Source organism: Limulus polyphemus, unplaced genomic scaffold (assembly GCF_000517525.1).
Source record: "Limulus polyphemus unplaced genomic scaffold, Limulus_polyphemus-2.1.2 Scaffold3740, whole genome shotgun sequence".
Classification (NCBI taxonomy): Eukaryota; Metazoa; Arthropoda; class Merostomata; order Xiphosura; family Limulidae; genus Limulus; species Limulus polyphemus.
In genome coordinates this window covers 19,846-35,676 of record NW_013669350.1, presented here as the reverse complement: position 1 = coordinate 35,676, position 15,831 = coordinate 19,846, and the positions used below count along the sequence as shown (strand labels likewise).

General features: G+C 29.7%; 1 protein-coding gene across 4 annotated transcripts in view; it reads right to left on the bottom strand.

The window, feature by feature from the left end:
* Positions 1-1,563: 1,563 nt before the first annotated feature.
* The window catches only part of LOC106469954 (tubulin--tyrosine ligase-like protein 12), a 33,776-nt gene continuing 19,508 nt past the window's right edge, over positions 1,564-15,831 (bottom strand). For 3 of the 4 annotated variants that reach the window (XM_013930474.2, XM_022398517.1, XM_022398518.1), the window contains exons 10-15: positions 12,819-12,930; positions 9,896-10,047; positions 8,925-9,003; positions 4,940-5,008; positions 4,225-4,363; positions 1,564-1,757 (exon numbers count right to left, since the gene is read on the bottom strand). In XM_013930474.2, coding sequence (XP_013785928.1) covers positions 1,609-1,757; positions 4,225-4,363; positions 4,940-5,008; positions 8,925-9,003; positions 9,896-10,047; positions 12,819-12,930 — 700 coding nt within the window. In that variant the 3' untranslated portion in view covers positions 1,564-1,608. The remainder of the gene's footprint in view (positions 1,758-4,224; positions 4,364-4,939; positions 5,009-8,924; positions 9,004-9,895; positions 10,048-12,818; positions 12,931-15,831) is intronic. The other variant, XR_002612949.1, reaches the window with a different exon arrangement.

The window sequence follows — 15,831 nt, the reverse complement described above, 5'->3', positions numbered from 1 at the left end:
TGTGGTCTCTTTCACTCAACTAGCAACAAAGCAATAATATTTAACAAAATTCTCCATTTGAATATTAATATTTAACAAATATGGTGATCTCTTTCACTCAACTAGTAACAAAGCAATACACCTGTGAGCCTTTCATCATTGTGCTGATCAGATATCAGAAGCTTGCCCACATAACCACTTTTGTTTCAAAATCGTGAAATGAGTTAGTGAATGAATTTACAAGATATTATCAAAGGGAAAATAAACTAATTTGATACCTTTATAAAAATGTAAAGTGATGCCTGAAAAGAAACTGTAGTGCTAACAACCATTCAGTTGACATTCTTAGTAAATGAACAGCAGTTATACTTTTTTTACTTTCTGATGAGAAATGGGAAATTTTCTACTTTTTTAGTATCTCTTACTTTAACATTTTAAACCTTAACATAGCCTGATTTTTTTTTCTTATTAAAAAAAACTTTATGACAGTGGATCAACTAATTAATTGTATAGAAATAACAAATCAAATTACATTTATGCACAACTATAAAATAACTGCTTTCCAAAATATTGTTTTCTGTATCATATCTAAAACATGCTGATACCCCCCCCCCCCCTCAACTGGCTCAGCAGTAAGTCTGAAGGTTTATAATGCTAAAAACTGGACTTGGATACTCATGGTGGGCACTGCATAGATAGCCCATTCTGTAGTCTTGTGCTTAATACCAAACAAAACAAAAATACATTTCCATGTGTCATTGCTATATTGTATTGAAACTTTATTCTAACAAATAAATATATCCTGTTAATTCACAAACAGTGGTCATATACAAAAGATGGGATTAAATGTGTGGATTTAAAAAACAAAATTTTTTTTTTACATAGAATTTTTTTATTTCAATAGCATAATTAACTAAACTTCATAATGAAGTCAATAAAAACAAAAGTATCCACCCCTTTGGTGGAATATGTATAACTTTTGGTGAAATGCAGTAGAATAAGCATATCACTTACACTTAAATACAGAAGTTTTTTCACAGCAAAAATTCACTTTTCTTTAAAAAAACATTTATGAAACATTCATACTAATAAAAACGTTTTAAAGATAAAATTACCAAATTTTTTTATAGGTACCAGAGATTTGATTAATATGTGTTATGCAGTGTAATTGGATTTTTATGGAACATGCATGTGTCCAATATAACAATTTAACTCATGAAAATGATTAATGAAAAAAATGTTTGGTATAAATTTGAACTAGATTTCTGTTTAACCCCGAAATTACTGATGGCAGTCAATGTTGGTACCATTGGTTTTTTTAATCTATTCATGCACGAAGTTGTTTGTAAGTTCATGACTTTGATTTTTTATAGGGTCCCAAATAATATAAGTCACATAAAATAAACAAAAATACCATCAATATTTTAATCAGTCATACTAATTACTTTGGTTGATATGTACTTTACATGGAAAATTAGTTATTTAACCCAATTTTTTGTGGTGAATTCTTTTCACTGAGTGCATTAACAGAAAAACAACAACAAAATTACTCAATATGATGTAATATATGGACTTCACTTTTTTATTTTTTTGTAACTTAACAAAATTATTCAGCTAAACCCTAACCAACTATAGCAGCTGCACAGGACGATTTTCAATACTGTTCAAAAAAAGAACAGAAAATATATCATCAAAGAACTCTGGGTAATACTGGCAGGCTCTCTGACAATCTGGAGCCCAGTTAACTTCCAAGAGCATAGGTTGTATATGTGGCTTATCTGGAAAAAAGAGAACATCTTTCATTTACATCATTGTAATAAATATAAAAAACTCTAAACTAAGTATAGTTACAGAAACCTACCAGTATCAAACTAATGATAATCACAGTGTCATACCCATTTAAATCATAGTGTAATAAAGTTAACATGCGAGACATTAAATTTTATAATTATAATTATTTGAATTTGTCAATAAAAAATATTAATACAATTTTTGTGTATCAGATAACATGGTTTTGATGAAAAAAGAAAAGTATTTATTGTTGTTAACTTTATTACAAAATGTATTAAGAAACATGAATTTAGACAGTTTGACTCAACCCTAAGGATAATCATTTCTAAAAGTGTCATTTATTATATATATTAAAGTACTTTTACAGAACAGATGTCTACCAACTTGAAAGTCACTGAGACAACCTATATTTAAAAACTATTAAATATGTAAACTTGACTTAAAAAACAAAAATCTTAAAAACTACTAAATATAGAACCTAGTACATAAACCAGTATATTAATACATGTTAAAAAAAGCACTGAATGTGAAACCTGCATGCATCAAATATCAGAATCCAATTCAAGCAATTATTAGATGTTAAATTTCCTTAACTCTCTCATTAGAGGCTTGGTCAACTTAACATAAAATTTACCCCAAACTGACCTTTATAGTTTCCATAGTATAACTTCTAATATGTTTTGAGTATCTTCACAAAATTTTTTAACCTTTCAGTAATCATTAAGTCATTTGTAGACAAAAAGTCAGAATTTTTAATGAAGTATTTTCACTAAAAATTTCTCCATGAATGTATGGAGTCAGCGTTGACTGCTCCGTATGCAGTGATTTTCATGTAATGATTAAAAATACTTTTCTTCATCCAAAAAATCTCAAATTTCATTTGCATATTCTCTAAAATACTTCTAAATAAATTTCAAAATTTTTTTATTAAAACTTTATATTTTATCAGTTATTTTCTCTATCCTAACTCTATACGAGGTTGGTCAATTTGACTGACCTCATAACCACCAAAAATAAATCAAAATAAGTCTAAATTACCCTTTTTTCTTTCAAGAATGACTTCAAATTTTAACATGAAACTACCTTTGTTTATCCTAAATAGCTTAAATCTTGTAACAGTACGTATCTGTTTATACCTAAATTTTATTGTCTTAAACCATGTCTAAACTAATATTCCCACCATAAAATTTATAAATTACTTTGCAAATGTCAAGCTAATGTTGCGCTATCGAACTACAAAATACAAAGGTTACTTAAAAGTTGCTCACGAACATACCTTGTAAAAATTATTATTACTATTATTATTCTTTATTTTACTAATCTAACTTTATTTAACCTAAAAAGTTTCTAATTTTTACGTTTTAGTTACTTTAATAATAGATAAATAATACACATGAAAAACAAGAAAAAAAAGTACTTACTTCTGTCTTCTTTTTTTTGCTGTCGACTGTCGATAAAACTTGACCCTATTATTGTATACGAATGGTACTACTGCACTCAATAATTTTCTATTTAATTAAATAATGCACCAAAGAACAAAGAATAATAACATGCAACCACAATTTTTCTGGCTTTCTAACTATGCAACAAGAGCCATTAATAGTTCAGCTTAGCTCATCAATGTGTTTCCCATGGGAATAATGTTTGAACTGGAAGCACAATTCCCTGTACAGAAAACAACATGATATAATACATCGTTTGATATATTAAAACAATGGCTTTCTATTAATTATAATATAGAATTGTCTACTGGTTACAAATTATATAGTATAAAACATCAGAGAAAACTATTGGCAATTTCTGAAAGAGGATGTGACAGGTGGGTGTGGCAAAAGGGGTCTGATTTTCTATTTTTTGGCTCTGTCACCAAATGCAATTGAAGGCTATAAAAATTATGCTTAGCCTGAGCCATGAAAACATTATAATGAGTAATTTATGTTAAATTTCATACTTCTCAGAGGAGTGGTAAATAAATTAGAGAAGAGTGGATACCTAGAGAGAAAATGTCACAATTCTCATACTAGGGGAAATTCAGGATTTTTTTTAATATTGCTTTATAAAATTAAGAACTTAAAACTTATATAACATTAAAATTTGGATTATTAGCTACATTTTTATGTCATGATAAGAAAGTAGTTTAATTAAATTTTAAATGTGACATGTGCAGAAAAAGATGCCTGTAGCGAAAGTGTTAATTTTTTAACTCTGGTATTTATGCAAGCACACACGTTTTAAGGCTAGACAAAAAGAAATGAGTGTACTACAGGGTCTATAAAGAATGTCTTGTGTACAGTACAACTTGAATTTTATCTACAGGAATGAGCCATATTAACTGTTTGTAAGACATATGATTTTGATGATATGCAATTTATGTAATATAGTTGCTAGTTTCCTCAAAAAAATCTTTGCATTAACAATAATCAGTGAAAACAATATAAAAAATATGTTTATCACCTGGGTTACTATGGTCCCATTCCAGCATCATGTCCACAGCATACATAGCTCGAGATTGAGGATTTGAACAAAGACCTACTGGTGGTGGCTTGCTTGTAGCTGCTTCCATCACTGACTTTAAAATTCCAAACACATCTTTCTAAAAGAGTAGATGAAAAAAAACCTCTTATAGTTCAATCATGAACAAAATATTTTGTATTTTACATATAATTAAGTTAGGTACTGATAAATTCACCTAGAAAGAAAATTTCATGCAATAACTATTGTTATTTCTTTATGCAATTAGATGTTTTCCAAAACTTCAATTAGCTATTTAAGATCAATATGTTTCAGGTGATGCATTTCTATTTAGTAAATTAAACACAAATTTGTAAATTCTATGTTAATAAAAATAGCAAAAACTGAAATAAAACCATGAGAAAGAGTGGGTGATGCTGATATTTACAAGATAAATTAAAACCCTTATACAAATGTTTCACATACTGAATGTAAATTTTTCATTTGCAGTGAATGCCATGTACAAAGGATTTTTATTTTTAATAGAACTCATAAATTATTAAAAGCTGACAATATTAAATTCATAAGTGATACATTAAAATATCCCAATGGTTTTAAGTTGAAAATTATTTTATCATTTTTATACAGTTACATATCATGGTTATATTATCTTAAAACACTTTGTTTCCTTTCCAGAGATTTAACGTAAAAAGCTTACCTCAATATCCTTCCACTTGAACGAAGGATAATATGCCTCAAACTGCTCAATAAAGTCATGGCAATACATCTTTTGAAAAATTATGACAACATGTGAATAATGTTTTTCTAAAACTGCATACAGTACATAACTTGCACAAAAATATATCAAACTCAAAGTGTAAAAGAAAGCAAAAAATGAACATTATTGAGTAAAATAATCTGTCAGGTTTCTTAATCCTCAACACAATTAGTTTGAAAGAATAAATATTTTGTATGAAATCATACTGCAGACTGTTGTATCTTTTTTAGTATTACAAATCAAGTAAACTAAAAAATCTTAGCTGTCATTGTTACAACTCTATAAGCTTGCACTAAATATAATTTTTTAGTTTAGACTATACAGTATCAGGTTTACCCAAGAGCCAAAAAGAATGATCTCAAAGCAATTTATTAGCTACAAGCTTTCCATAATGTCAATTTACCATACCTGCTAAATACATTTAGGATTAAGAACAAAAAACAATACTTTATGAAAACAGTTTAACTACTAAAACACAATTTTCGTTTATTAAATTAATAACTTTGACAGAAAGATATGTTTTCTATCTTACTTTGAATTTCAAACATAGGACTGACTACATTTGAAAAATAAATATAAAAAACAGTGAAACTGAAAAAATTGATACTTGAAAATGTCAGTACTTGGTGAAAATCCATAATTACAGATTTGAGGAAAACAAAGACAATTGTACATTTCACAGAGACTTCATTTATTAATGACCATGGCTTCACAAGTAAAGGCATCATCAAGTCCAGTCTGTACCTGATGATGCCTTTACTGATAAAACCATGGTCATTAATAAATGAAGTCTTTGTGAAATGTACGATTGTCTTTGTTTTCCTCAATTCTGTGAAAGAGATAGAGTATGCAAAGAAATGGCTGAATGACTATCACATTTTAAATTAAACTTGTGAGGTGAGGTGAGATTTCATATAAATAATTACAGGTTGAAAACAATTAAAACTGATTTAAAAACCTAAGAAAATTGATATTTTCCTTACCTGAAAATTTATTTCAGATAGGCACTCACCTCTCTGCACCACAAAAAGCTATTGCCTTATGTACTATGCCATGTAAATTCCAGCAAATGCAACAAGCTTTAAACTAAACTCCCACCCCTATACATGTCATCAGCCTATGATGTAATCATCATTAGAATACAGCCCTCCACCAATAGGAAGGTAACACATCCTCCATTCACAGTAATCCTCATGAACACTAGCATCTGATCATAGTCTCATTCTTGATAAGGCAAACTAAATGCATCAGAATTGGGGAGGAATGGTGGGAGGTGGTGCAGAGATATCTATTTGAAATGAATTTAAAAAAAACAACCAAAACTTGAACTATTTCGAATAGTTGGCTATTCTTCTTCAGGAAAATAGACAACTATTTGAAATAGTTCGCGTTTTGGGTTGTTGTTTTTTTAATTCATTGCACCTTTTGTGTATGATCTGGTGTGCTAATTCTTGTATCAGAATATCTATTTGATATACATTTTCAGGTAAGGAAAATGTCCACTTCATAACACTATTCACCTCTCTACTCCACAGAGCTAGAATCCCACACTGAAGATGGCAGAGGGGACAATGTAGAGAAAAAACTTATAAAGATGAGCTCCTTATTGAAAACAACATTAAAAAGGGAAAGCAAATGTGGTGTAACATCCCAAAAATGGGGGTTATCTTGATGAGGCAATATTCAGTGGATAACTGCATCCATATCAAGCAGGAAACACTCTTTGTCAATGTTATTGTGCTAATCCTTGTTAGGAGAGGAGGTAGAATGTTTGGCATAGTGCTAAAGTGTTGTTAAGATGAACAAAATTTAAGATTGTTCAAACCAACCATTATCTCACAGGTGGGCAGCCGAGTAATGTGTCTTGAGCTACAAGTCAAGCCATTTTATTACAAAAATTACTTACATGAGATACCACAATAATCAGGTCCAGTAAGAAGCATCCCAGATCTGTGTTCCAAGAAGAACCCATGAACCATCCAGATGGATCAAACCACTGAGAATGGTTTGGTTCATAATGTAGTGGGTTGTCCTGTACTACAAAACCAGCTAACACCACAGCCCTACCTCACAAATTGAGGGTGCATGCTCTCAAGCTTAAACCAATAAGGAACTCTCCATATCAATTTCCCTAGCAGCTTGAGACTGGGGAAGCAAAGTTTTCCTGTGTTCCACTAGAATATATGTAGAGTGAGGAATCTGAGCAGAGGAAGAATGCCAGATCATACCAATATAAACTGTGCCTTGAAATTTATCATAGAAAATGACTTATGTGAAATCTACCCAAATGTATATGAAGCACTATGCATAATGCTGTCTATTTCAGTTATAGTTCCTTTGGCAGAAAAAAGTTTTTCTCATCATAAACTTATCTCTGTTCTACTGTGTTTCAAGAAGTATTAGAATCACTGGCAGTGTTATATAAAAAATTATGTATCAGTCTCTCTAAATTTTTCTGATCTGACCGAGAACTTTAGTGTGCAGAAGAGTAGAAAAGCATGGTTATAAAATAAAGAATGTGAGTAATGGAAATATATTTTATGTGAAATAGATTAAAAAGTTTGTATATATTTCAATTATTGATTTATTCATTCATTATTTATTTCAAGTGTCAATATACGAGTTGAATAAATTATTTTGAAAATAAATAAGTTGTATAAAGAATAGTTGAAAATAATTTTTTAGGAACTAGACTGGTTATCAGTTTTCTCTCAAATACTAGTCAGGTATAGCTACATTCAGTATCACAAAATATAGAGCCTACCAGCTTTTATGGCCAGAGTCACCTATATAAGAGGCCAAAGAGGTCCCACATGCCACATTTGCCTAGGGTCCTACAAACTCTAGATCAGTGGTCGGCAACCTTTTTTGATCGCGGGTTAATTATATTTTTTTGAAAAATTTAGCATTGTGTTGGGTCAGTGATAATCATATAATAATTAATATCGGTACATGTATTTTAAATATGTATGTTTATTTACATACAAAAAAATTAATAGTTCGACCAGTTTGATATTTTTCCCTGAAATTGATCTTAAAATTCGCCGTAGCCGTGACTCTTTCCCATTTTCCTTTAATATCATTGTTCTTCTCACATAGCCGAGAAACTTGAACTGAACAATGACTGTGCCCTCACGGGTTGCAATGGTGAAGCCAGCTTTTGGCGGGTCAGACAAATTATTGCTGCGGGTCACTAAGTGACCCGCGGGTCATAGGTTGCCAACCACTGCTCTAGATCAAGCCCTGTTGAAAACTCTGACATCAAATACATTATACGCCATGTTGAATGGTACTTTGATCTGTACTTGTGCACAGAGGGTTAAAACAGATAATTATGGACAACCCAGTATATTAAAAGACAGTCAAACATGTCAGACAAGTTAATTTGAATACTTGTTACTTATCACCTTAACACACTCACATACCTGCTCTTGAATCTTAATTCAACAACCAAGATATGTTTAATAGAAGTTGGTATATGTTAGCCACCCAACAAATGACCTTAGCACAGGAATTAGAGAATCAATAAAAAAAATTCAATACATTATCTAAATTTGCTAAATATTCATAGGCTTCAATAACAAAAAAAAAAAATGTAAAAGGAGTCCTTGTACATTTTGCTTTTGTTAATATAACATATTATTCAGAGTACAAATCTATATTAGTTACATTTTAAATTTATTGCCTTAATTTCAGCCTTTTAAATAACAATGAACCTTCCATTTGAAACTTAAAAATGTTTGATATAACTGAAAAACCAAAAGATAAGATGCTAAAGAAATTCCTATATATAAGATACTTTGTGTAAGTCATTCTATACATATTACTTTATTTACAGATTCTAAAATATAAGTTAAAATTTATAAGCACATAAGTGAATAGCCCATAGTTAAAAGAAACCTTAGTAAAATATAAATGAGTTTACTTGCTTCAGGGTTGTGTTGGTATAGTTCATCACTGTAAAATGTTTTTCGTAATCATCAAAATTATCCAGGGAAAAGGGCCTAAACCACAAAATGAAGTTCATAATACTCTTTCATCACCATAAATATACCTTGTTTTGAAAAATATTTTAACAATCTAAAAATATCAATTTTATCATAAACCTTTCAGGTAAAAAATTTGAATTTTTCAGTTATGAACTCTAAAAATATTAATATTTCAGCTACTTAGGAAACACTAATAACAAATCTATTAATAGAAACTCCGCTTCTTTATGTGACAAGCAGAATCAGAGTATCACCACTGCTATACAATTATGGAAGATAATGTTTTAAAAGCATTCAAAAATATGACAATTAATAACAATGAAATGTTAGAATATTTCACTTTATATCCAAAACTAAAAAAAACATCACCAGTAGTTTACACTACTAAAACAGAATGCTTAGATTTTACACAATGTTTATGGTGAGTGACAGAAGTACATCCTGGTATTAATCTACAAGGATAATTGATAAAGGTTGAAATATTAATAATCATATTATTTGTAATTTTCACTTTTATACTGTAGTGTCAAACTTCTGAAGGTAATTATTATGCAAAGATAACAACAGTTAACTATCATTTCTCAGCATTTAGTACAAAGATTTAAAATCCACACACCAAAGATACTTTTGTAAACAAACATTAGAGATTTGAACTTCTGAATAAGTGTAGTTATGCCTGAAATTTTTTTTTATCAAAATCAACTCTTACTCATGTTTAAATTTAAAAAATAGTTATATTATCAAACCATGAGAATATTTGTCATTTTCAATTATTTTTTCTGCCCCAGGTATAATTAAAACTTCATAACAAACATATATTGATGCAATAAATATTAGAAACAGCTTGTTAACTTAAGCTATTTATTTAAAAAAAATAAAAACCAATGAAATTTAGTATTTCACTTACTTGTTTGCAAACCTCAACCAAAAATGTTTGTAGACATATAGTCTTAAAGGATGAGCACTTTGCAAAAGAATAAGATACCTAAAATCAAACTTCACCATGCCAATTTCATCTCTCGGAAAGAGCACAGGATTGGATATATACTTGCAAGCTATCTAATGTAAGAATACATCAGGAAATCAGTTTTTGCAGCTTGACTTTAACAGTATGGATAAGCAACTAATATTACACTTATAAGCTTAAAACATGACTACTTTTAATAAAACCTTTATATAACTTTCTTCTTTTTTAGAAAGAATTACATCTACTTTTTGAGAAAAAAAGTAAGTTCCTTTCTAATAAGATGTGATCTCTATTAATTCTTTATGTCAATACACATATTTCAAAAAAAAAACAATAAATACATAAACTTTAATATATGAAAACTTATTAAACTTTACTTGTGTGGGGATTTCTTTGTAATAAAATGAGCCTTATAAATCTCCTACTACCTTAATTGGAATAAATTTGAACTAAGAGTGAAATCTAAAAATGTTTATAGTCATTAAACACTACAAACAATAGTACTTAAAATATCTTAAGATAGAAATGACACTGAGTAAAATCCTTAAACAAGTAATCCCATGATAAAAATATGCATTAAAGATGTCTCCATGTATAAATTTCATCATGGATGTTATTAAAATTAACTATCACAAATTATACAAAAAAATATATTAGGAGAGATCTGATAATTTAAGAAGTGACAGGATAAAAAATAATAATAATTTAAAACTAATACTCTTCAAGTTGTATCAAGAGGACAAGAGACAGTAGTTTGTTTTCAAAAATTCCTTTCTCTCTCATACTGGTCTAAAAATGGCAAGACATTCATTACGTTATACTTCAATATTATCTGAAAGTAGCTTTTCATTCTCCTACTCCAGATTATTCAGACATTCCAACAAAAGTCACGCTACAATTGGAATGATATAAAAGAACAGTCTTTTGCCATCAGAAAATGAAAGGATGTACATTACTGTAGTACTCCTTTTAGATTACGAGACAGTAACAAAGAAACCAGGAATTGGAATTTTCATTCAGAACAGCACCTTACTTACATGTGGACTAACTGGCCAATTCAGTGAGCCCTGAGAATCAGATATATACAACCACCATTTTGAATTACTGACCAGAGGGAAATGCAGCCAGCCAGCAACACCCACCACAAAGCTTTGTCTAGAAAAATTGTGATAGTTATAGGACACTGTCTGCTTTTTTGCATGTTATTATTCTATGTTATTTGGTGCATTATTAATTAAATAACATTTTTTAGTGCACTACTACCATTAGTACCACTACCTAAAACTACCATTGATTGGTAACATTTCAACAAAATTTGAAAAACAATTGAAAACGGCCATTACTAAATGTTTTCCTGCAGTGAACCCCTACTGTGCTTATTCCACACATAAGCTGTTGCCCGCAACACACAAAGATGTGATACCTACCACACAGAAAAGTATGGTTATTTATGAATTCTCATGCTACTGCAAATGTCGGTACATAGGTCGCACTTCACAAAGACTGCAGGATAGAATTAAACAACATGTACCCACATTCATAAGAAATAAGAGTGTGAAAGAAAATAATTTACCATGTCACTCCTGTAAAACAAAAGTTCTACCACCAAAATGTGAATCATTGATTGGCCAGCATTTACTAGTGAACCTGACTTGTGCTGACAAATACATGGATAGTAGGTTTAAAATTATTGCAAATGGTCTGTCAACCTTTCACCTAATCCTGTCCTTTGCCGCCAAAAATAATTCCTATACAATTTACATATCCTTCAGTAGGTCTGTGACATTTCCTGATTGGCTTAAGGACCTGCCAATCAGTGATTGCCTTACTGGCCTACGTTGATCTGACTCGTTTTATAAGCTGTACTATTTCCTATAGATCATTTTCCAGACAGTTCTGCTATGATTAGTGTCTGGCGAAAAGCTTCAGCAGATATTTCCTTTGCAACATCTCAACCAACAACTGGTCCAGTTATCAACGCTATTTTCAAGTTCTGAACAACTCGACTTTCAAGATCTACATATCTACATGTGCCAATGTTTCTGTTTATCAATGTTATATTTTAACATCTGTGCAAGAACTCAGCTATTAGATGTTTCCACATATAAAAGCTATCTTCCAGTTTTGTACACCAAAAAACTTTTCAAATAAAATTTATGTATAATTACAAGTTTAAAGCTACTTAGGATAAACGAATGTAGTTTCATGTTATAATTTGAAGTCATTCTAGAAAGAAAAAAAAGGGTAATTTAGATTTATATCAATTTTTTTTGGTGGTTACAAGGTTGGTATAGTTAGGATAGAGAAAATAACATATAAAATATAAACTTTTACTGCAAGTAACGTTTGAAACTTATTTAGGAGGTTTTACAGATTATGTAAAAAAAATTGAGATTTGTAAGATGAAGAAAAGTATTTTTAATCTTAATGTGGAAATAACTTTGCACTCAGAATAGCAAAAAAAAAGAGACTATATATATATATATATATATACACACAAACACACACACATCCATCCATGGACAAATCTTTAGTAAACATACTTCATGGAAAAAACCTGATTTTTTGTGTACAAAAGACTTGTAATGTTTACTAGAAATCTGACAAATTTTGTGAAGATACATATAATGTATTAAAATTTATAGTATGGAAACTATAAAAGAGTATAAAGTAGTGGTTACAAGGTTGGTCAATTTGACCGAGCCCATAGTGAATGAGTTAATGTAATATCACCACCAGAAGGCAATATATTAAATCAATAAATGTATAACCATTATTTACAATAAACACAATAGTCAGTATTCAAAATTCTTTTTTTCCACTGAATGACGAAGATAAACATTATTACTTCTGTTCATCTAACCTTTGGTCCTGATGAAGGGAGTCTGAGAATGAAGTTCAAATCTGATGTAACATGAGTGTCTAAGCTACGAGCTAAATTCCAAGGTTTGCAAATCCAATGATTGTCAAGTTTCCTGTACAAATTTAATTGATAAAAATTATTTATATTTAACGACAAAAGTCTTAAAACCAGCTAAAAAACTTAATTAAGTTAACCATTGAATTTACTACAACATTATTTGTTTTTATTAAATCCACATAAGAGTTTACTAGTCAAAGAAAGCATTTCTGGGGAAAAAATAAATTTGACTTAAATATCTAATGTTTAGAAATACATGGAATTTTAAAGATTCTAAGTTAATGCTAAGCCCACCATAATAATTGGTGAGATATATCCAAACATCAAGTTTAATTAGTTTAATATTGCATTAAGAAAGCTTCTTGATACAAATGGCTTTCTGCTTATTTTCAAGTGGCATAAAAACACATTACAACATAGTCTAATGTAAAATGTACAATTCATACTGTCAGATACAAGGGTATAGTCGCATATTTCTTATAATCATTTGATAATCTAGATAAGAACTTGTACAATTTTAGGTTTAATTTTACAAGTATAATAAGTATATATGAACACTACTACTGATAAAGGTAAGGGCTTCTTAATGAAGCAAGTTATTTTGTATCATCATAGTATAATTATCTTATTCCAATTCCTTAAGCATTGAATTTTTGCTTGAAATAATATAAGCTGGAATTATGCTAAAGCTTAAGAATTCAGCTACCTGTCGTACATTTTTAGTACCGAGGTAAAAAACATTTGGTAAAATCTTGTGTTTAAAAAATTCTCAATTTTAAAACTTTTAAACAATAATGTTAAACTTACAAGAAAAATATTTGGACACTTATATATAATAAAAAAAAAAAAGTTACTAATCGATAAAACTAAAAGAATCTACTTGAAAAATGAAAATAAGTTTAAAGAACTACAATGCCAGAATTTAACTATTTTTACCTGAAGTGGTACAGAAATAACGTACAGCTACCTTGAACTGACAGATAAAAAAGAAAAGAATACTGAAACTACAAAAACTCAACGAAAAAATGTAAGAACTGCATTGCAATGTTTCTATTATTTGGTAGCTTTTGAGAATTTATTACATTACCAAATTATTTATATTAGCAATTAATTACATTTAACTGGAGACATGGTGTACATCATATCTATCATACCACTAATTAACATTATAAACATTAGTTCAGAGCAGTTTTAGTATTAATCTTTAAACTGTGGAACATCTTAATTTTAGTCAAATATACAATTATTTGATGGGTAGACTGGAAAGAAAATAATAACTATAAAACTTCAATATGGTTAGAATTAATTCAGGGATGATTGATGAGGATATTTATAGGTTCAAGAACTGAGTTACATTTGAGTATTTTGGGCTTTTCTTTGACTTTAAAATAAAGCAAGCTACACTTATAGAGCTTTCTAACTTATAGGTAAGTTAAAGATAATTTTGGAGAAGATTGTACTATTACAGGGATAAAATGGCACATTAGGAGCAGAAATCAAGGATGCAAGCAAGACAAAAACAAGACAGAGTTAGGGTAAAGGTTGTTTTGGTGAACGGTGAGAATGAATGCCAGGTTTGCACAACAGGCAAGTTAAGTCAGCATTTAGGTACCACTATCTAAGTATTTGAACCTTTGGTTGTTTACATTAAGGAATAAGATGATCAAGAGGTTTACAGAGTGAGAACTCTCACAATAAATTCACTGATAAACTTGTTTGTAGGGTAGAGCTTAGAAAGACTAGAACTAAGATTTACTTGGAAGATGCTAAGGAACAGGATATTATAGGGCATGTAAACAGTTTAGTTTAGTTGTTGATATCAAGGAATGTTCTATTTTTTATAGTTCGTATAGAAGTAAATGATGTTGGAAAATGTAAACCAGATGACCCACTTTAAAAGTTTATAGAACTTCAAAGGAGTGTGGTCGTTTCGGGAGGGCTCCTTCAGGCTAGGTGAGGGAATGAATTACTCAGTATGATCCAACACTTTAAATGAAAGATTATCAGGGAAATGCTTATAGCAACAAATGGTTGGTTGTAATTGTGAGACAGCTTTAACCCTTTCGAGACGGATCACGAGTGAAAGGCTATGACATCTTGTTTGTTGACTTGTATTCAAAATTTTATTGAACTACTATTTCATGAATTTATGTCAATAACTTTGGTATCAAACTGTAGATTAATATTTAAATTTTAGTATTATATATTACTCAAATTCTTAATTTAAAAGCTAATATTAAAAAAAACACAGATAAACATCGATTTTTGTGTGTCACGTGGTATGTTGAATGCAGCACTGGTTCAAATTAGATGTTTGTGAAGTCAAAATACTAAGTCTAGAGTTTCGTACGATTTAGAAACTCAAATTACCGATATTGACAAGCTAGAATATATATACTTTTATATATGACACAAATAACCAATCAGAAGCTCAGAATATCCCCCTAGTGATTTTCTCAGCCATTTTAACAAGCTTGGCACTATTTCTCTCTTTTGAACCAATATTTCAACGAGGTAGGGTGTCTTTAGTCTGCTCGAAATTTCATATTTCTTAAAGAGTAAAATATATCCTAATTACTAAACTTGATAAATGATAGTAAAATTCTATGGTATTAATGTAGTAGTTTATGATTTTTTAGTTATTCAAATGTATATATAAAACCTAAAAAGAAATATTTGTTTCATATCCTCCACGTGCAAAATTTTTAAAGGCTTGGCAACCTACACAAAGTACAAAGGTCATAACTAGAAGAGATAATTGTTTGCTTTACTTGTTTGGTTACTGTTCTATGTTTTAAGAAAAATAAGTTTATATAATGTATAATAATTGAAATGTGACTAGTCCACTAAAACACAGCCAAGACAAATTACTTTGTAAAGACCAAACGTCAGTTTTATGTTATCTGATATGGTAACATGAGTGCACGTGAGCCACATCATTGTAACTTCTGTATTG